This window comes from Phodopus roborovskii, unplaced genomic scaffold (genome assembly GCF_943737965.1).
Source record: "Phodopus roborovskii unplaced genomic scaffold, PHOROB, whole genome shotgun sequence".
NCBI classification, from domain to species: domain Eukaryota; kingdom Metazoa; phylum Chordata; class Mammalia; order Rodentia; family Cricetidae; genus Phodopus; species Phodopus roborovskii.
The window spans coordinates 31,224,331-31,245,670 of NW_026126511.1; the positions used below are offsets into that span (position 1 = coordinate 31,224,331).

At 34.5% G+C, this 21,340-nt stretch overlaps 1 protein-coding gene across 6 annotated transcripts in view; it reads right to left on the minus strand.

Annotated features, from left to right (window-relative positions):
- Positions 1-266: 266 nt before the first annotated feature.
- Pcdh17 (protocadherin 17) overlaps positions 267-21,340 on the minus strand; it is an 86,350-nt gene continuing 65,276 nt past the window's right edge. For 5 of the 6 annotated variants that reach the window (XM_051195319.1, XM_051195318.1, XM_051195317.1 and 2 more), the window contains 2 exons: positions 19,188-19,271; positions 267-4,917 (listed from right to left, as the gene is read on the minus strand). In XM_051195319.1, the coding sequence (XP_051051276.1) occupies positions 4,235-4,917; positions 19,188-19,271 (767 nt within the window). In that variant the 3' untranslated portion in view covers positions 267-4,234. The remainder of the gene's footprint in view (positions 4,918-19,187; positions 19,272-21,340) is intronic. The other variant, XM_051195316.1, reaches the window with a different exon arrangement.

The following is a 21,340-nucleotide window of genomic DNA, read 5'->3' on the forward strand; positions in this document are numbered from 1 at the left end:
CCATAGGTAATGGTTTCATAGTAATTATTTGACTAACCCATTTATCCAAGGTGTTTGAAAAAAATGTTAATTCATTCCTGTTAGAAACTAATGACATATACTATTAAATTACTTTTAAATCTCATTTTACAAGAGAACCGATAATTAGCAAAGAATTGCAATACCATATTTGCTTTTCCATACTAATTATGGTTAGGGTCCTTTGTGATATGCAGTGTGGATTGCTTCACTATTGTGTTAATAAACTCAAGGGAAGGAAACACCACTATTAGTAACAGCTTTTTATTCGGAGTTCTCATTTTCCAGACAGGTCATATGAAACACAGCCATTAAACAATAGGTGTTGAGATAAATCCATACAATGTATGCTGCTTTTGTTGTTGTTGTCCTTGTTCACCAATCACTTGGTGCAGGAAGAACCTTATGAAGTGATGGGACTGATAAATGAAACTAGCTAACCTGCAAAACACTGGGGCCAGGAGAGTCAGACTTTAATCAGGTCTCATTCAATTATGTTTCAAACCAACACATCTTGATAGCCAAAACTCTCATGGAATTAATGCTCTGGTAAATGTTGTCTCTTGTCAAAAGAATATAATTAGACAATAATGAGTAGGTATATATTGTGCTAGTCAATCAATTTGTTGACCCCAGCTTCTTCCATTGCATTAGACAACAAACAGCTTTTAACCTGCTCATTCCTACATTTGTGCCATATTTTGGTTGTTGTTGTTGTTTTTTGAACAGTACCTGAATCCTTAAAAGGAAAGTCACATTTTCCAAGAGCTCAGTTAATTTAGGGAAGTGAACAATTAATTTCTCACCCAATAATTCTACGGAACAGGGTCCAACCTTTGTATGTTGCTTGCAATAGGGATAAGTTTGTTGGGAAAAGAAACAATATGATAGCTTCTTTGAGATTACGTAAGGCATTTCTCTGCAGCTATTACTTTGATATATTATAACACTGATTTTTATTTTTACTATTTTGGACTTCAATGAAAACATTTTTATTATTAACAAGTGGAGAAATGATTTCATTACTGAAGATTTTTTTGCAGTTCACCAATAAGCATTTTTCAGTATTTTGAGTCTCTTAACTAAAACTTCCCAAAATGTAGTTTTCCTTTACTTAAAGAGCTCTAAAAAATTAAAAGACTTTATTTTTCATCATGTGTGTATTTGTGTGTATGTGTTTGTGTGTGTGTTTGTGTGTGTGTATGTGTGTAAAGCATTCTAATTCCAGAAACCCCTTCAACTCTACTGATTGTGTGCCACCCATTAGAGACATTGTTTCCCAAAGGTGTGATTTTGGCATCGCAAAGGCTTCCTTGGAAGCCAAGCACCAGAGTTCTGTGACAAGGGCAGGTCCCAGGGAGATAAATAAAAGCATGATTCCCTCAACTATAAAAGCTCAGAGTTCAGACTTGAACTACCACCAACTACCCCTTGTAAATAAATAATCACTAGTAAATACACATAAAGTATTAAACAGCTAACACTAATAAATCACTGGTGGCTGCTTCGAGTCAATTCCTCACATATTGGCACAAGCGATTCTGTGACTCATGTGGTGTTTCAATATCATCAGACACAATACATTGAACAACCAGTTACTTAGAATTAAGAAGTTTTAAAAAATAAACTTATTCTTTATGTTGAATTCATTTGCACACTGCTTTAGATTTTAATAAGTGGTTATCTGGATAGTGAGAGAGAGGCAAAGCTTGGAAAAACTAAGAGGAAACAGTTTTCCATCAACTTTCATCTATCAAGCTAAGTCATTTTGTAGTCTCCTGGAAAAAGTAACATTATAGAACAGAGACAACACGCCGTAGACACAAAAGTTGCTCAAAATATAGTGTCAATTGGATTTCACATGTACAAGATCCCTTGTTTTCTGATTTAGACATTTACAGATAACAAAAAATCCAGAGTAGAGCTGTGGAAAGGCTGTAATAAAGAACCAAATGCAGTTCTCAGGAGGATAAGGCTGATTGATGGAGGTCACCCCTTCATACCTGCAAAGCAATTTTGCTAGTGAGGTACGATCTAAAACTTTTCTGAAATGATGGAAATATGTCCAGAAGATTTTTTTTAATTACAAAACTCAATTTAGCACAATGTTTGTTTTGCTTTTCCTTTTGTTTTTAGTATAAGGATTTTATGACATTATGCTGTTTCTACACTGGCTTGGTGGCCAGAAAAGAAGGCACAAATTCTCTCCAGTTTGTAAATAATCTTTTTTTTTTTTTCTGCTCCAGTGCAAAAACAGCCTTTATTTAACTGAGCACCACGTTCTCCAAGGTATGGGCTCAAACTGTTTGCCATGAAGCTGTTAAATGCCAAAAACAAAATTTAAATGCTGAAGGAAAATGTCAATCAAGGCATTTCTCCATCTGCTACTACTTCTGTGAGTGCTAATTTTATTTTTCCCAATTCCCAAAGTTAGAGTTGTCTTAGCTTAAGAAGGAAGTAAGTTGGAAACTTGCTAAACGTTACGAGAAATGGGGCAATCGAGTGATGGAATAAAGGGTATTGTTCTTAAAGGACAGCGATAAAAGGAGGCAGAAGAGCACAGAGAGAAAGGAAAACAAATTTTGTTAAGACCCAGACCTCTTGAAATACAGTACACAATGCATGTAACCAGCACTTGTACTACACATGCATCAAACCATGTTTAGTAGTAATATGATGTGTACACACACCTGAACCACTGAAGGTACTTTTGAGAACAAATCAATGTTATGATATCTACACAGCAGAGCTTTGTGTTATTGAAAACATGGTAAAGAATTTTCAGGTATTGGTACAAATGTATTTCTTGTGATTTAGCATGACTTTAATTGAAGCTTCTACAAGGACTTGCACAGAACTATGACTGACATGTATTCTTTTTGACCTTTCAGTTAGTTCCATCAGCTCACTCGAACACATTTTGAACAGAATTATGTACTGTAGTACTTGGTAGACTATACATTAAACAAGAGACTTTGCTCTGAGGCACTGCTTCCCACGCTCCATGGGGAAAAGGAAGCAGGAAAAAAACAAAACTCATAGAGTTCGACAGCTACCGAGGCAACACTTGCCATTTACAATATAAGCCCAAATATTTTGCAACACAACTATATATTAATTTAATAAAATACACAATATAGCTCTTATACACTCAACAATTTGGCTCATATGCACAGAATCTGCAATAAATCAATAAAAATATGCCATTTGATGTAAACACATTGAATCTTACATCTGCACATTAACGGTCATGTGATTTGTTATGTCTAAGACTTTTCTTTTACTTTCCTGAGCTATTTTAGTGTCCAAAAATGAATAAGACATTTTAGTCATGTTAATTTTCTCTCAGTATTAGCACTCAATGATAACTCATAATTCAGAATAGTCACCACCATTTATGTCTTACTTGGACACTAAAATGCTGTATACACATTTTTAAGTCTTCATTTTTTTTTTCTTTAATGACGTGAATAGATCTACATGTGTTCAGGACAACACAGACTATATCTTTTTACATTGAACTTTTATACGACATGAGGTGTCTTACAAATGACCAAGGGTTTTGTTGTATTTTTTGTTTTGTCATTATTATATATATATATATATATTTTTTTTTGCTTTATGATGATGATATGGAATGGTCTTTGTGTTTCTATGCTTGGCAGGTACTTTATACAGAAATGTTTACCACAAATATGTGTTAATGTTTGGTGTAGCTCGGACTACTGCAAGGTCTTTTCAGGACTTTCAGTAGAAGCCTGTGATGTCAGCTAGAAATCCACCACAGATAACAAATATGACCCTGCTTTGTATGAGATTTATAGGTAAACAGTTAAGTCAGCATCGATCTCAGAGGACAGTCTTAGAATGATTAGAAATACTTTAAGTCTCCCGCTGTGTACCTTCCTAACAGATTGTCAAAAGGTAACTTGTCTCCTCATCCTCCTTTTTTTGCTCTCCATTTTCTTCTCTCTCTCTTTTCTTGTTTATTCTTAAGCGTCTTTAATTCTGTCCTAATATAAGTTTGGTCAAAACCATTGTTATTTCTGTAAAAGAAACAGCAGTGAAAAGAACATACTTGTGGGCACTTCAGATGTTCACTAAAAGCCTTAAAGCAGCATTGGTCCTTTTCCATCCCTGTAAAATGGGTTGTCACCGGGAGGAACCATTTTTAAATCAACAGAAGAGACAAGAAAACACCAATGCTGTTCCCCCCTCACTTTCTCACAGCTACAGGGTCATTTCCCCGGCAGTCTTGCAAGAGTTTATCAATCTCTCTCACAACTTCTTCTGCATCCACGGACTCTCCGCCCAGATCTCTATTGGAGTGATCAAGCTGCTCCAGCACAGCTCCCATCTCATTGGAATCCCGGCTGACTCTGGAATGAACATCCGCAAAGACTCTCGCCATCTGATCAGAAGCCATGAAGGAAGGGTCTCTTGGTTGCTTACTGGGTGACAGATATTGACTGTCAGTGGGCATATAGGAACTGCTTGCTTCAGCTAAAGCCCCTGGTTTTGCTTCACAGCCATCCAGGGAGCCTTTTGTTGAGGCGCAAGGCTCAATGCATGCCTTGGTTGGGCTGCTAGATGCTGAGGGGACCTCTTGGAGGAGAGGGCTCAGGGCACGTTTGGCTTTTAAATAAGGTTTCACATTGGCAATGAGAATAGTGTGCTCTCGCTTGTCTTTTCCAAATGTACAAAAAGTCTTTTTCCCAGTGGGGTTCACAGTTTCGTAAGTCTCAGTCTCAACATTAGCTTCAACTGTGGGTACAAAGAGATTTGTGCGGTAATCTGCGTTTTCAGCTTGATTGGCAGCAGGGAACTGTGGCATCCAACACCTATCAGAATGACCAAGCACTCGGCACTCATCTGTGCAGTTAATGCACTCTTCCGGTTCTGTAAAACAAAAGGGAAAAGCAATCCTTAGAGTTTCTTTGAAAATTTCTACTTGAGGCTGTGATCAGCTGTCTCAATGGGCTTGCTTGACCTCTGGTCTCTTAATTAAAAAGGAAAGAAAACAATAATTAAAACGTTTCAGGATGGTTGCATAAACCTGCTGGTTGAGACAATGGTTTTATTTAAGTCTATTCTCCAGATATTAACGAATTCCCCTAGCCTGGGAAGAAGTAAAAACTGGTCACTGGAGAATGATTCTCTATGGAAGACAGCATCACTGTTACTTAATCCCATAGGAAACTTAGTCTTTGTTCTATGTAGCCTGACCTGGAAACAGTGAACGTCAAAAAAGATGGTCAGGATTTGTTTGTTAAATCAAATAACAGGTAAACAGTGGACCACAAATTTCCATAATAAATTCTAAGCTGCTTTTAAAATATTTTATCATTATTTATTTGTAAATGTTATTTTGGTGACAGTCATGAAATTAAAAGTGTTACTTTCTGTACTGCCTTTTTCCCTACTGAGAGAAGCAAATAGAATTTCTTTTTCTATCAGACTGTATTTTGAATAAGCTCGTCAAAAGGGCACTTTCCTGATTTATTATATATGCATATGAATCTTACTATCAATTTCTTTCACTTAAAGTTTTTTATATTGGTGTAAGTACGTGAAAATAGATTTGCTCAACAGGAATAGTTCAGAATAATGGCACTTTATAGTTTCCTACCCTAAGCAATGTTTTCTGTGAGAATTTGCACTTCTCTCTTTTGCCAATAGAGGAATGGGGAATCTATATAAAGCATGATCTAATGATTACTACTTTAAAGACACTGAAGAGGACACATTAAGCAAAATGCCTTTGCTGTGATGCTATGAACTTCCTATTGGCCCCAACATTTTCCACCATATCTTTGAATTACATCTTCTCAGTTGTTCCTTCTATGAATGGTTGCTTCCTTTTCGTTTAATGATGCATTTAGATCAGGGACTCCTACTAGGAGAAGAGGTGCATTTACAATTCACCTACATGTGATGGGAGTATAATTCCCTACACATTTAAAGGCTCTTAGGGATTGCCTTTTAATTGATGCTAGATGATCCTTACAAATAAATGGTGTGCTCTGAAAGGAAAGACAAGTCTACAAACAATACATTTGACACAGGAAATAGCAAGTATAAAATAATTTATGTGTTAGTTTTCCAAAGTCACACAAAACATTTGATTTTTATATTTAAAGCCCACAGAGAATTCTTATCAGTCAACCAAACATACCCTCAAACATTTTTACCATAAGAAATTTGAGCCATGAAATAATTATGATTATACCGAGTATCAGAGCACCTTGACAAGACAAAATATTATGATATCTCATAGCATGCATGATTTATACTTGTGAATTTTAAAATGTATTTTGTTTGCGTATGTCTAATTTAAGTTGCCATTTTTTTAGTGAGATATTTTCCTTGGAATAAATGCAGTGCTATCTTTTAACTTTACTATGTAAAGCAGGCACCAATAGGGTATCACAGTCTCTGCATGTGGAACAAGAGGAACAAGAACTACTAGAGAAGAACCTGGGCCACCGGAATGTTTTAGGATGCTTTGTTACGTATTTAAATAAGAGCTGAGATTAAAATGTACTTCTAATGTCTTAGTGGTTCAGCATCAGGAATTTCTGTTAACTAATCTGAATGGCCATCATATGACTGTGTGAGTGCTTCATATCATTTAAAGCTAGGCATTTCATCTTGAAATGATTTACAACTAATACACTCATTTTTAATTTTGCTGACATGGTTTTGTAATTCAGTATTGACTGGACTTCCATTTCAGCTATTTAAATAAGCAGCACTGAATGAACTCAACATGGCTTTAGGGTCAGGGAAAGAGGTAGACTAATGCAGGCTTGAGAAAATGTGAATCGACCCTGAATTTGAAACTGCCAACATACAATGACTATGCTTCACAACCGCACATTGTAGCTTCTTCCTTGATTCTTCTATGTCACATTCAGGCGAGTAAAGTTTCAGTATTGATTATGATACATTACAAGCCATTCACCTTGTGATCAGACCGTAATTTTGATGCCAGCAGTTCACAGACAGTGAGGAAAATCGAATGGCATTTTTGTATAAACAGCAGAAACCATCAGCACAAAGTAAACTATAACTGTCACAGTTCAGATAGAAATTTATAAGTAGAACCTTTCTGAAAGAACATAAATAAACATACAAATAGGGAGGTAAAAAGGAGACACGCTTATACGCAGGGAGTAATTAGCTAGACAAGCTAAAACAACTGAAAGTAAGGAAAGTGAATATTAAAAGGAAGGGTAGAAGGAATAAGAAAAAGATGGGATGGGAAAGAACACTAAGTAGTTAGGAAAGGAGAGAGGTAAAGGTAGAGGAGTAATAGAGAAATATAAAGAGAAAGAAGGATCCTATGAAGGTGTATATTGAAAACACAGTTACATCAACTAGGGAGATGGGGACACATGCACAATCTATCATATATATTTTACATTTCAAATACGCTGAGTGTGTATAATAAAGAAAATCATGCAGAGTATTCAGTCAGGTGTTACAGATATTAAATAAGATAAACAATTTGTGCTCTGTGTCTTACAAGGAATGATCCAAGAAAAGACATGTGGAATAATAGAATTATAAAATTAGAGAGTGAGGAGAAGCACATTATTTTTATTGATATAGATTTGGTGCTTGTGATCAACAAGTAGAGAGGCCTTGGGCAGAAGATCACATAACAGAATTGGTCATATCCAATTTACCTTCTAATTTAAGATTACCTAGAAAAAACTCACGTTTATTGTCATCCTTGCTACAGTGCATGTGGTCACCCTTTCAAAGAATGTGATAATTCTATGAAAGGTAACAGAGCCCTAAGGAAATACATTTGACAGAAACTGACAAAACAACAATAACAAAAATTAGCAAGACAAATTTGAACATTGACAATGATTTCTTATGTATCTAATTCAAGGAAACATCTCATGACAAACAAATAGCTTCACGCATTTACTTGGTATTTCGATTTATTTTCAACTAAGTTCAGTGGTAGATGCCTATAGGCTATAGCCTTATTACTTGGAATGGTGAGGTGGGGAAATGCTGAATTTCAGTCCCAGTCTGGACTGGGAGTATGAATATATATTTCAGAACAGCCAGTACAGTCTTTTACTCTTGCCATATAGTAAGAGCTTGCATAGATAAATAAATAAATAAATAGAGAAAGAAATGTGCATACAAAGACAATATGTATAGCTAAGAGTGTGAAATCACTGGTTAGATCAGTAACAACTATATATAAGTTCATATTTTCATAGCTAAATAACACACATTTAAATAATTCAACTTTTAGAAGTCTTAGGGAAAAGGACATTATTATTTAGCATTTTTTATTAAAAATTTAATCTTGGAATGGCAGGACATCACTAGACATACTTAACCATTCTGACGATCAGTGAAAGGTGTCAGCAACCACTCTGAACATTAAAACTAAAAGTCAAGACATTGGAGCTATCAAGGTATAGCAAAGTAAAGTGAGCCCTTGTCAAACAGGTGTTTTGCAAACCTCAGATGAGGCTCTGATACACCACATTCATGTGTGTATATTTTTCCACTATAAAAGAAACCTGCTGAATAATTAGTCAAAAAAACTTAACTCTCAGAGAATATATTTAATTATTCCTTTCTGTCTTGTTCTGAGTCAGAAGCTTATCACAAATCACAAGTTTAAACTTATTCCCTTGTAGACTGCACACCTGGGAAAAAGTACCTAGCAACTAACTTGTTACCACTTAGGAAAGTAGTAGTAGAGGATGTCAAAGAATTCCCTGATCTTAGCTTAAGATTTATTTGATATCTCCAAGGTTTTCATGTTCTTATATATGAGAAAACATAGTTTTCAGCATCAGAGTTTGCATATATTTAGTATTCTCACTCTGATCTATTTAAAAATACACACACAGGGTTGGGGATTTAGCTCAGTGGTAGAGTGCTTGCCTAACAAGAACAAGACCCTGGTTTCAGTCCTCAACTCTGGAAAAAAATAATAAAATAAAATGAAATTTTAAAAAAAGACCAAAAAACAAGGTTAAAAAAAATACACACACAGGTTATGTTATAGAATATATGTATAATTATACATATGTATATAGGATATATACATACATACATACATAGTCTGTGACACAGATGTTTGTAAATCTGTCTATAAATCAGGATATCAGTGAGGAAGGTCTACATTGCTGTGGCTCTGGGGATGGATATTTAGAACTCTTCTGTGTTTTACGACTAACAACAAGATGTTTTTATTTCTGTTTTGTAAACAGCTATAAATAGGCACAGTGCTTCTCTATTATAGCAGTTGTTGGTAGTGTTTCTTAGAACATCTTAAAATTAGAGTTGTTTCCAAGCAGATCACTCTATAAATGGAAGTCCATTTTTATTCTCATTAACTTCCTTTTTCATTTCTAATTTACCTTATTCCACCACTGTAAGCTTCCATAACACCTATCAGCTGTCTGGAAAGTGGAATATACATTGATATCTATTTCCAGGTGGCATTGTATTTTTTAGAGTATTTCCATAGAATTTAAACATAGTGTGCATCTCAGATTCTCTTCTACTTGTAAGCCTTAACAAAACAAAACTTTTGACTGCAAATCAGGACATACAGTTTCTTACACTGCCCTGCTGCTTCCCTTTTCTATATACAGTACCTATACATAAATGCACATGGCAGAATGTACATGCTTTTCTAAGAGCAAAACACACTGCAATTTCTTCAAATGTATTCTTATATTCAAAAATAAAGGTATCACCACGAATGCCAGATACAGAGAGGGAGGACAAGACCAGGCTACAAAACCCCACAGAGACAGCTGATCAGAACAAGGGGAAGCTAATGGGCCTCCAGACTGGTAGCTGGAAATACAGCATTGGACTGACTCAGATCCCCTGAACATGGGTCTCAGTTAGAAGGCCTGAGCAGTCTAAGAGACCTCTGACAGTGGAACTGGGATGTATCCCTGATGCACAAAAGGACTGTGGGATCACATTCCTCATGGAGGGATTCTCTCTTAACCTAGAGGCAGGAGGCAGGGCCTGGTCCCTACTCCAAATGACTTGACAGATTTTGTTGACCCCCTCCTGGAAGTCATCACCCTTCTTGTAGATTGGGGTGGAATGGGATGGGAGGGTGGTCTGGTGTCATGGGAGGGTGGGAAAGAGGGAGGGAAGGAGAGGGAACTGGGATCTATATGTAAAATAAGATAAATAAATACATAAATAAGAAAGAAGTATCACAGTCAACTTAGGAATCTTGTTAGAATACAGTTAACAAACCTAATGAAGCGATTTTTCTTTCACTGAGTTGGTATGACTTGCAACATCCTGTGAAATGACACTTCTCTACCATAAACAGTCAGGTTTTTTTTTGTTTTTTTTTTTTATTTTCACTGTTATTATTCATTTACTTCCCTTTGCCATTCTGCAAATCCCTAGAGCTTGTGGTGATGATATGAGTCATTACAAACAACTGGGATCTTAACTACACATATGCATACAAATTAATTCCAGTTATAACTTATGTGACCCCATTTACTAGAGTATTTGATAAAAATAAACCTGGTTTCATCCTTCCTGCCTGTGAATGGAATACAGATTTTACTTTCAATATTGTTCTGAAAAATATGAAGTAACGATATGTTGCCTCAAAAACTTTTCTTTTCCTTTTCAGTATGAAAAATGAATATTCTGATAATGCAGTCATATTAGATGTAGGATATTTCTTAACAAGGATTTTCACAGCTCACTTGCTTTATTTTAACTACCTTTTAAAAAACATGGTGTGTAAATTATGCAAGTGAAAAGGAGAATGGGAATGGAAAATTGTGATGTGGGAAAACCAATTACTTACTTAGCTAGACAATCTTTTATCCACTGCTTTTTATTTCTCATGTTTCTCATTTGAGCACAAGGAGGTATATTACTTATAGGCGGAGCTGAGATGTTGTCTTGCTTTTAATTTTGATGCAATAAATAAAATATCTTGTTACAGTATACTCATTAGAGAAGGTACCTGTTTACACTGCAGTGATTTCATAGGGAAAAAATCCTTGATATTAGAAACATTGAATTTAATTATTTATAATAATTATAAATGACAAGAATTTAAAAGCAAAATTCACACTAAAAGAATACAATGAAAGAAGCACTTGTAGTTTCTTTGAATGCACAGCCAAGGCAGCTACCAGACTTTATCTTAGTTGTGAGATGCCATTCTATCTGCTCTAGATAGGCCAAGAGCACATTTTAAAGAGGAGGTTATTATAATACCATCAAATAGTCAAAGCATGGGCACACTGAAGTACCAATCCTCAAGTGTGCATCTGCATTGCACAATGCTTCAAAATGCATTGCCATGGATGCATTCAGATACCGGAAACCACTGGCCTATATCATCCAAGTGAATCCAATCACAGTGGGGTATTTGGAGCTGCTTGGAGCAGTAGCACTTATTATTCAATGCACCTGCTCACCTTCAGGGATGGTTTTAAGTGTCTGTGATCTCCTGGACATAATAAAATGCCTATCAGAGTGGCATTTTTTGGAATATATATTGATAATGCATAGCAAATGCCCAGAGATGAAGGAAAGCTGAGATAAATTGAAATGAAATTTATGTTACGGAACAAGTACAAAACAATATAAGGAAATTTGATATCAAAGCACTTGGTATATGAAACAATAAGATTCTAAAGCACACGGTGGAAATTTATGGCACAAATATAAGTGTGTTCCAAGACATACCTCTCTGAGGTTATCATTTAAAATTTAGTTGCCCTCCTACCTCAGTCCTGTTATGTAGTCACAATTATCACCTGGGGCACCAGCAGATGCTTGGATGTGAAGGCACAGCTAAATGGGTCCATCTCTTTTCTAACAGGCACCCTTAGGAGAACTGGCTCTAACACTTAGTGTTGTACAATGACACAGGTTTGCATATGCTTTGAGAAAACGATTTTTGCAGAACCACCAAAGCAAAACAATGCAGTCCCAGTGTTTCAATATAGAGGTTCTGTGAGCTCTGTGTGCTTCTCCAATCTCTTTAAAAATTTTGTGCTTAACGAGTCATTATGTATCATTGTATTAAGCAACTATTTTGTGTCTAGGTGTTATAACAAGTAGTGGTTTATGGCAAGTGAACCACTTTTAAATTCACAAGTTTATGACATTTTAACTCATCCCCCAATGAATTTTAAATTTCAAGAAAGTGTGTAGTAGATTTGAATTCTGCATAAAGGAAGTGATTCATGAACAATTACGTTTTGAACTGTGTCATAGTAATTCCAAGGCACAGAAATCTTCAGAATGATGTAGATGATAATACCATGAAGGAATTTATACAAAAGATGCTATTTGATCTTCAATTCACAGGATGAATAGCGCTGAAAGGGAGTTTAGAGAGAACATGTTGCAAGTAAAGAAGTGGAAACAAAAACAATAACCTTTCACAGATCTATGAGAGATTAACTTGATCAGTTTAGGAACTATTGTTGCATCACCAAACATTAACAAAAAATAAAAGTAAAAACATAAAGTAACTGTGTTGGTGAAATTAACAAGTACCTGGAGAGAGAATAGAAAAGTTTTGAGTGAGATTATTGACTCAGTGCAGCAGGCACTGTAGTACAATCGTGATTGAGAACAGACCACGTGTTTTGTAAGATTTTGGTTATTTGAGCCTTTAACGGGGACGACGTTGACCACCATTTATGGCCCCAAAATACTTAGATGCACTAAAGGGATGGTATTATTTAATCAGCATATTTTTCAAAACCCTTGCATCTCATGTCTTTCTATCTCTAACAGTAACATAGTTCACTGTTCCCCCAAACCATTCTCAGGTGTGGTCACTGTGTTCCCAAATATTTTCTATTAAGATTTCATTCTACTCTACCTCTCCTCATTTGAACACAATCTTAAATTACTTAGGTTTGAATAACATTTTTTTTCAGTATAAATCCAATACGGAATGCAAGCATGCACCAGATTAATGCTTCCTCTTCCTACTCCAACTTCTATCTTTCCTTAATTTTTGCATCATCATCAACTAGCGTTCATATTTTTGACTACATATATGAAGTAAAACCTTCTTTTAGAAAATGAAGAATCTATAAGAGGAAGAATAATCTCAAATATGGTACAGTATGAATGTCAGAAGCCTATCCAATAATACAGATAATTTAAATAATCAGGAATAAGTAATTAAATTAGGCCTTTAAAATGTCTTAACAATAAGCATTTCAGTTTCAGATAATGAAAATGTAATGTTTACCTAATAATTTTGAATCATCCATTATTGTCCTACATTTTTTTTTAGTTTGACCAGTTTGCCTTCAGAAATGATTTTGACCCTTGAGGAAGAAGATAGAATACATACTTTTCAGTTCACCATACCTTGAAAGAATACAACTCAATGAGCACAAGAGACTGTAGAAGGAAGGAATGCTGAATTTAAAAGTTTTCAAAGCCGATTAGTCTGCAATAGGAACAAATACTATACATAATTAAAAGCCATTTGTTTCTATGCTAATAATATCAGTTTGCAGACTGATAGAGAACTTACAAGTTTTACATAGTAACTATTTATTCGTATGATATATGGAATGCTTAGAGGAATATCAGTCCCATTTGTTAATGTGTTATGTTTCTATAAAATTCCCAAATTCTAAACATATCAATTTAAAATGATTAAATAAAGAAATCTTGTCTGGCAAGGTTATCCACTCAAATTTGTAGTCTGAATATTTTCCTTATGTGAAAAAGTAATAATTGCTATTGAAATCCAAACCAATATTTAAATTATAGAATTAGTGAGTATCTGGAAGGACTATACTTCAACATGTATGGGTTTCCTTTTCCTCTCTTACTGTTTCTCTTACTGTTTCTCTTACTGTTCTTTTATTCTATCTTCTGTGGCAGTGCTGTGTAAATTGAGCCGTCTTCTCTTTTGATTGAACTGTGCTGTCTTTGTATTTCACACTCCATGGGAAATTTTCCATCTATGTATAAATCAATGTCTTCATAGTTGTGGGGTCTTGAAAGAGTTAAGATGTTTTCAGAATGACCTAATTTACATGCAGTGTGAAGCCTATGCTCTGGTATGCAATAGTTAGCAAAAGCTGTTTAGTTTACAAGGATAAATTTAAATTCTAGCAACTTAAATAATTGTGTGAACTCCAGACCAGAGACTATGTAAATATGCTACTATTCTTTGTCTTCCCAGAGGATGCTTTCCTTATGCCTTTATTGCCTCTGTAAGCTAACCCTATCTCTGATAATGGCACCATTTTTTGATGACATGGATGAATACATTTAAGATTCAAGTCATCTTCCTAGCAAAGTGGTAATCCTGTAAGAAAGGTCAATAAAAACATGCCCATTAAGCTGAACTCTGTAAGCAGTAAGCAAGATAGTCTTATTAGTGTCTCTCTCATGCCTGCTATCTGATTTCTTTGGGGAAGTACATATATTTACCAATTTAAATCCTGTTGTTCAGCTCATTTCTACTATGTCTTTGTTTTCAATTTCTAGAAACAAGTAAACACAATCAATGTCATGCTTAGCATTCTTAGAAAAAGAGTTAAGTCTGAGGTAGCTAATCTTCTGCTTATTATTTAGGAGCCAATCAACACCTTTCAACAGAAGATGGCTGTTGTAGAGGATGGATTTTTAAGAAATGTTTTAATTGTTTAGATTATTTTCCAATGACACCCTAAAGGAGACAGAAACAGGCAAGGTTTCAGTTGCTTAATGAGAAGGATATAATTCTAAATCAGGAGATAGGTACCCTGCTTACATCAATATTTTCAAAGTGTATGTGTGTGTGTTAGAGACAGTTCCTTTAATGGTAATTCAGCTTTACTAAGGATAAAAAGTGAAATGAAGAATTCTCCATGGTTGTGTTTCCATGTGCTTGTTCACTCTCACAACACATGTAAATCATACAAAATACGTATTTTCATTAAATTGTATTGTCTTAAAGAAAATCTTTCTATGAGAGTCTTAAAATGGACAGTATCTAAAGTTTAATTCAGATTGAGAGAGTGCAGTTTGAATCTCAAGAATTTCACCTATAACTAGCCAGCTAAAATTACCATTACCATTACCACTAGAATCACAAGTGAGAAAAACAAAAGAATTTAAAAAAAAAAAAAAATGGGGGGAGAGGTGTGGAGAGGAATACATAAAACTTTCCTGTGTTCTTGGAAAATTTTCCTGAAATCATCTGTTATTAATACCTGTAAGTATGCTCTTGTTTTTTAGAAGCATTTTTTTTTTTAATGCACGGTTGGGTCATCCTAAGAATGAAAATTTAAGCAAAATCAATAGATTCAATTTCCATGTTCTAGAGTAAATATACTGAAATGTTTCTTGTAATGGATTTTACTGGCAAGGACAAGCCATTTTTCTAGTAACAGATTTAATATTCTGTAATCATTAAAATACACTGAAGGGATGAAGACACCGAGAAACAAAGGTCAGGAGACTCAGAAAACAAAGCCATGTGTCCCAGTATACTGGGGTGCTGTGTAACCAACCAAGGGCCAAAAGTCCCTGACAATTCCATATGTGATGCAGCTCACACATCAGAAGTTATCTGCAACAGGGTTTTAAACATGTCCTTATCTGAGAGAGCACTCCTGATTTAATTGATAATCAACCACATCCAGAACAAAGAAGAGATGATTAAAAGGAAGCATATTTCCCCTGAGCAGTAGTAGAGGGAAAACAAATTCAAAACGACATGAGAACATATTTAAGTTTCAGACTTGTAATCTAAATCTAATTTTAAAAAACAAATTCATATTGACCTCACAGGGAGAATTCATTAGGATGTTCTTTGCTAATTCAAGCATGTTGAACTTGAGTTTTTCCTCCTGTAAAACTGAATGCTCAATCTTTAGAATGAGTGATCTGTTTTGCTTGCCAAACTGATTTCAAGTAACTTTTTTTTCTTTTCTTTTTTTAATTTCCTTCCTTGGTACTCACCACAAGGGCAAGTCATTTTAACTATTCAGTGTTGAAAGTGCTCCACATTTAGGCTGACATAAAGTTTTAGGCACAAGAAAAGAAATTCCTACCTGTTAATGTTGTTAATCTCTCCCTCCCATCCCTCTCTGTCTCTATTCTCCAGCAGAGAGACATCTACTCAGTATATTACAGAGGAAAGTAATAGTACATTACTGGGAAGCAACAAGCATACTTTCTGGGTCTTAAGCAAGTCTCCTTGCATTGTCATAAAATCTGCAGCAACCTCTTAACTAAATCCTAAATTCATTTTAGAAATAACATTACAAAAGTCAGAATATGGAAAACTGATCACAGAGATGGAATCACTAAATTTCTGCTCAGAGAAGATAACAACTTAAATTTGAATAGCAATCTACTCTCAACTAAAATTCATCCATGATTTGCTTTATAAGCTTCAGATCTATATATTCTTTAGCCTATAATTGTCCCAAATAAAATCCCTAGGCTCACCTTGAAATACAATTTTAACTATTATATTTGGTAGATTTCTAGTAAACTGTTTAGTGGTCATTTATTGAATTTATAAAAATGTATATGCACACAAAAGCCACATATCTAGGTGTTTGTAATATTACTGAAAACTTGTAAATGGCGTTAGGCTAGCAGTACTTGGTAGATAGAAACTTCCCTCCCACTTTCCTTTATTTACTGAGTAAGCATATTTTATTATTGAAAATAACCAAATTTGCATATATCTTCTAAAAATAAATGATGTAGTATTTGCTTTAATTTTTCTTTATACACATGACTTATTTCCTCATTGCCTATAGCACAGAAGGAGACAGGATAACAAGCCCTGTAGAAAGGCAAATTTCTCACTTCTCAGCCTCTTGTATAAAATGGGGTCATCTGATAGAACTTATACATATCCACCTGCACACTTTAGTCATCTCTAGGTTACCTCAGACATCTAAAACTCTGTAAATGATTTGTAAATAGTGATTCTAATTTATATGATTAATAATGACAAGAAAATATGTGCATTTTGAATTCAGAAACAGAAACATAATTCAGACTTATGCTACCTGGTTAGTTGAGTGTATAACCCTAAAACCCTTGAATACCAATGAACAATTGTAAAAGTAGATATTTTTTATCTGCAAAGTGCTTCTATTCTAACTCTTTTATAATGTTAGATAAATGATTATATCATGTATGACAGTTTTGTTATAATACACATGTGGATGTTACCAAAGGATAAAATTTAGTAAAACTTTACAACTGTATGTTAAACTGAAGTTTTATTACATAACAGATTTAATGGATGATATTTGCAAGCTTCACCATGTTGATGACTTGATACTTTCAATAACACACTGCAAATATTTGAAATGATAAGATAACTTCAAATTTGTCACATATTTACCATCAAAAAAGGCTTCCAATAATAAGACATGCATGCGTATGTGTGCATACTCTGTAAATATAATAAAAATACTATACCAAATGGAAAGGAATGGAAGGGACCTTTCCTTAAGTAAAGGGCCTATCACTAACCTGTGGATATAGAAGTAAAGCTTGTTCAGTCTAACTACAGTTTCAGGTTTCTGGGTGCTCAGTCACAGCTCACAGTCACCTCAGAAATTCAAATGCAAAATACATGTATGTCTTTGGAAATTTGGCTATGAACCCGATAACGCATATGATATGCCCTTGAATAGAAAGTTTATGTCAGATCAAGACAAAAATGTACATAAAAATATAAGGAACAGAGTAGAGAAATCTATATTCTGAAAGCTAAGAATGTTTTTGGCATATGTAATACCTTTAAAAATAATTTTACTAAATTAAAAAATAAATTTTTTCTTTACAATTAAGATAAACCACAGTTCTCTAAGGAATTATTTAAGAGAAATTATTTAAGGGAGAAATGAAGACTTGATATAGACTATGTATTATGTGTGGATATGGACACAAGCCTGAGTTTTAAACTTCAAATAAAAATCTCCAAATCAGAGACAGTAAAAATTTTTCACACTAAATGTTACCCATTTTTTTTCTTTACATTTCATCTTCAATTTCCATTCATTTCCATGCAGGAAGTAAGGGAAATGTCTCTATTTCTGGCATAAGTAAAGCAACACAAATAAATATAAAAGTAATTTATATGTTGCCAGAATATACTTTTATATATTTTTTTCAACAAAGCAACAACCTAATATAACCATTTTCTTCAGTAACTAGACCTTCCCATATGCAAAGATTAAACTACTCAGAGAGCATCAAGTCTCAGAAACTCATTCAAATGGTTCAGTATTGAGACTATAAAAATGTAGACACACAAACACGCGCGCGTGCGCGCGCACACACACACACACACACATAGGTAAACTAAGACTTCTACCCAGACTTCCTTTCTAGCTAGACCAGCTACAACAAATCTCACTGTGCTCAGATTATCTGTTTCCCATCCAGAGCATGCTTAGAGATTAGAATATTGGAACAAATGGCCTCCGCTATATAGGTCTATGATGTTTTACACAACCAGCTATTTAAACTCGCACAAATTGGATTCTTCCTTTCCTCTAGGAATTCATATGAGAGTGATGTGTAATGATATTTTAAAGTAGTGCATACAAAGCCTCTAATAAGTTCCCATAAAAGAAACCTTATCTACGATGACCAGCAACTAGTTGTTCAAAAAGGCACAAGAATTTGGGGACCTAGTTTCTCTGGCAAAAGATTTCTTCAGACTGGGACCGTGAAGTCCTTTGCTCAACACCCACAACATTTGTAATAGTCAAGTCTCTCTTTCCTTCACTGATCACTACAGTGCATCAATTTTCCATTTGTCAAAACCTATACTGCCTAGAATGTAAAATCAGTACAAAGGATAGACTTCACATATAAAATGCTTGTCGATAAACCGCTAAACTCATTTAAGTATACTAAGCAACAGAAATCCTGATTTCACACAGTATTTTTATTTTCACTTGAATTCCACACACAAAACTCTTTGTGAAATACTAGTCTGGCAGATGCAAAAGTCGCAGCAAATCACTTCTGTTTGTTTTTCTTTCTTTTTTTTTTAAAGAATTAAGATCCATATTTCTGCATGGCAAATGTACAGTCACAGGAATGCCATCATCTAACAAGTAAAATTCGGATCACAGAGAAGAAAGCTAGCAGATGAAGAAAATGCTCACCTGGAGGAAGCGGGTCAACAGATTGAAGTCTAGTAGTGATGGTGTGTAGGGTGAGGATAGCAAAGGAAAGCAAAGTCGGGAATGCTTGAAAGATAAAATATTTTTAGTTAACAAATAGAAAGACCAAGTGGGATAAAAAGGGCCAACTGAATCATGAATCCTTCCTTATCTATTTGATATTTCAAAAATTAAATTTCAGAGAATAACCATTTCCAAAGAGCTATGGTCACTGATAATTCCTGTTACATAAGACATTGTCTTCCCAAGAAAAATTACTTTGAAGGAGATTTTGATTTAAATAAGATGGAAATAGTACAAAGTAACTGCCAGGATCTCTGTCAATGGCACCCTTATTAGTATGATGATACATACATTTATTCAGCGTTCAGCTAAATGCATTTCTACCTGGATGAATCAAAGATGCAAACCAGCAAATAACTGAAAGTAAAGTCCAAAACTATTTCCTAACACACCCACAGATCAAGGCTTGCTCAAAATGTTCGCTGCACCTTACTATTAGTTATACAAGGTAGGTTGTCTGAAATCCAAGCAATATATTATGAATAAATTACTTTTTAAGGATCAATTAACATTTAAGAGTGTATTTACTTTAGTGAGGATTATCTATCAATATATCCATTTTTATTCTGAAATATATAATATATTCATATATAACTTCTAATATACAATTGTATACTACAATGCTTATCTTTCATCCAAAATACATATTCTAATACTATATAAAACTTATACTAAATTACATATGCGTACATTTTGAGTGTAACTTTTAGTTAAATGTGAAGAGTAACAATGCAAACTTTAGGGAAATACAACATAGTTTTTCTTTTGATGTTTTATTTTTTATTTTATGAGCCTCTGATTTAGATATATCACGGGCATGTATCAATGATCTACTTCCTAGAATAAAGAAAAAAGAGAGAAAACTTCATTTTGCATTTGTATTACTGAAATGTGCAATGACTATGCAGAATCAATTGCTGCCCAAAAGTCCTGCCAGAATCAAAAAATACAGTAAAGAAAAATGACTGCTGATGAGCAAAGGTAATTTCATTTTTTAAACAATCTCATTTCCTTAGCTTCATGACAAATTCTACATCTTTTGCTGCCCCTCCCCTGGAATGAGTATATGCAGACTCTGAGGTAAAGCAGGTTGAGTAGTTACCAAGAGCTCAAACAATATTTTATATTGCCCTACATGTTTCTTCCTTTTCCATTTCCTGCCAGCTTCCTTTTTTAATTTGTGTATTTTTCTCCTACTCTTAAAGGCACAGCTCCAACAACAGTTGGAACACCTGAGAATGTCTATGTCATGTACATGTGTAAGTGTAATATTCATCTCAGAAAGTGAAACATAGAATGTACAGACTATAGACTATCTCTAGTAACCTCATTATTATGGTCACTTTAAAATTCAACAAGGACATTAGTACTTATCATAAATGTATAAAAATTGTGTAATTCTTTGACATTCATTAATATTAATTGTAATTAGGTAGTGTCATTTCTATATATGATATAGTTTTCATTTTTTTTAATTCTATCAACCAATAAATGAACCTGCTTTGCTAACTTATGACTCACCAGTCAATATCTAACGCCTTTTAGATATAACCTAACTACTGTAGTTTTACATAAGTACAGCCATATAAACAATAGACGAACTTCAGTTAGCAAAGTTCAATGGCTACACAGTGAGTTGAAAACATGTCCTAAGTTTTATAACACTGAACCAATGGTGTTTTGAATGTAACAACAATATTTAGATGCTTATTTATTTATTCATTTCTTATTTGAAGTGTATATGTATGTGCTTGGGTAAGTTGTGTGCACCATTAGGATACAAGGGCTTGGAGAGGCCAGAATAGGAAATCATTGGAACTTCTGGTATTGCAGTTGCTGGCAGTTATGAGACATCATTTGCTTGCTAGGAACTTAACCCTGGTATTCTGCAAGCGCAGTAAGCTCTCTTAGCTGCTAGTCAAACTCTAGTGTCCCAACAATGGCATTTAATACAAGGATGTAATAAAATGTGACCTTGTGTTTAATGTTACTGCTCACTGTGGAACATTTCCTTACGTGACAACTCAAAGTCGATTTTATTATAGTTTAATAAGTTACCCCTGCAACTTCAT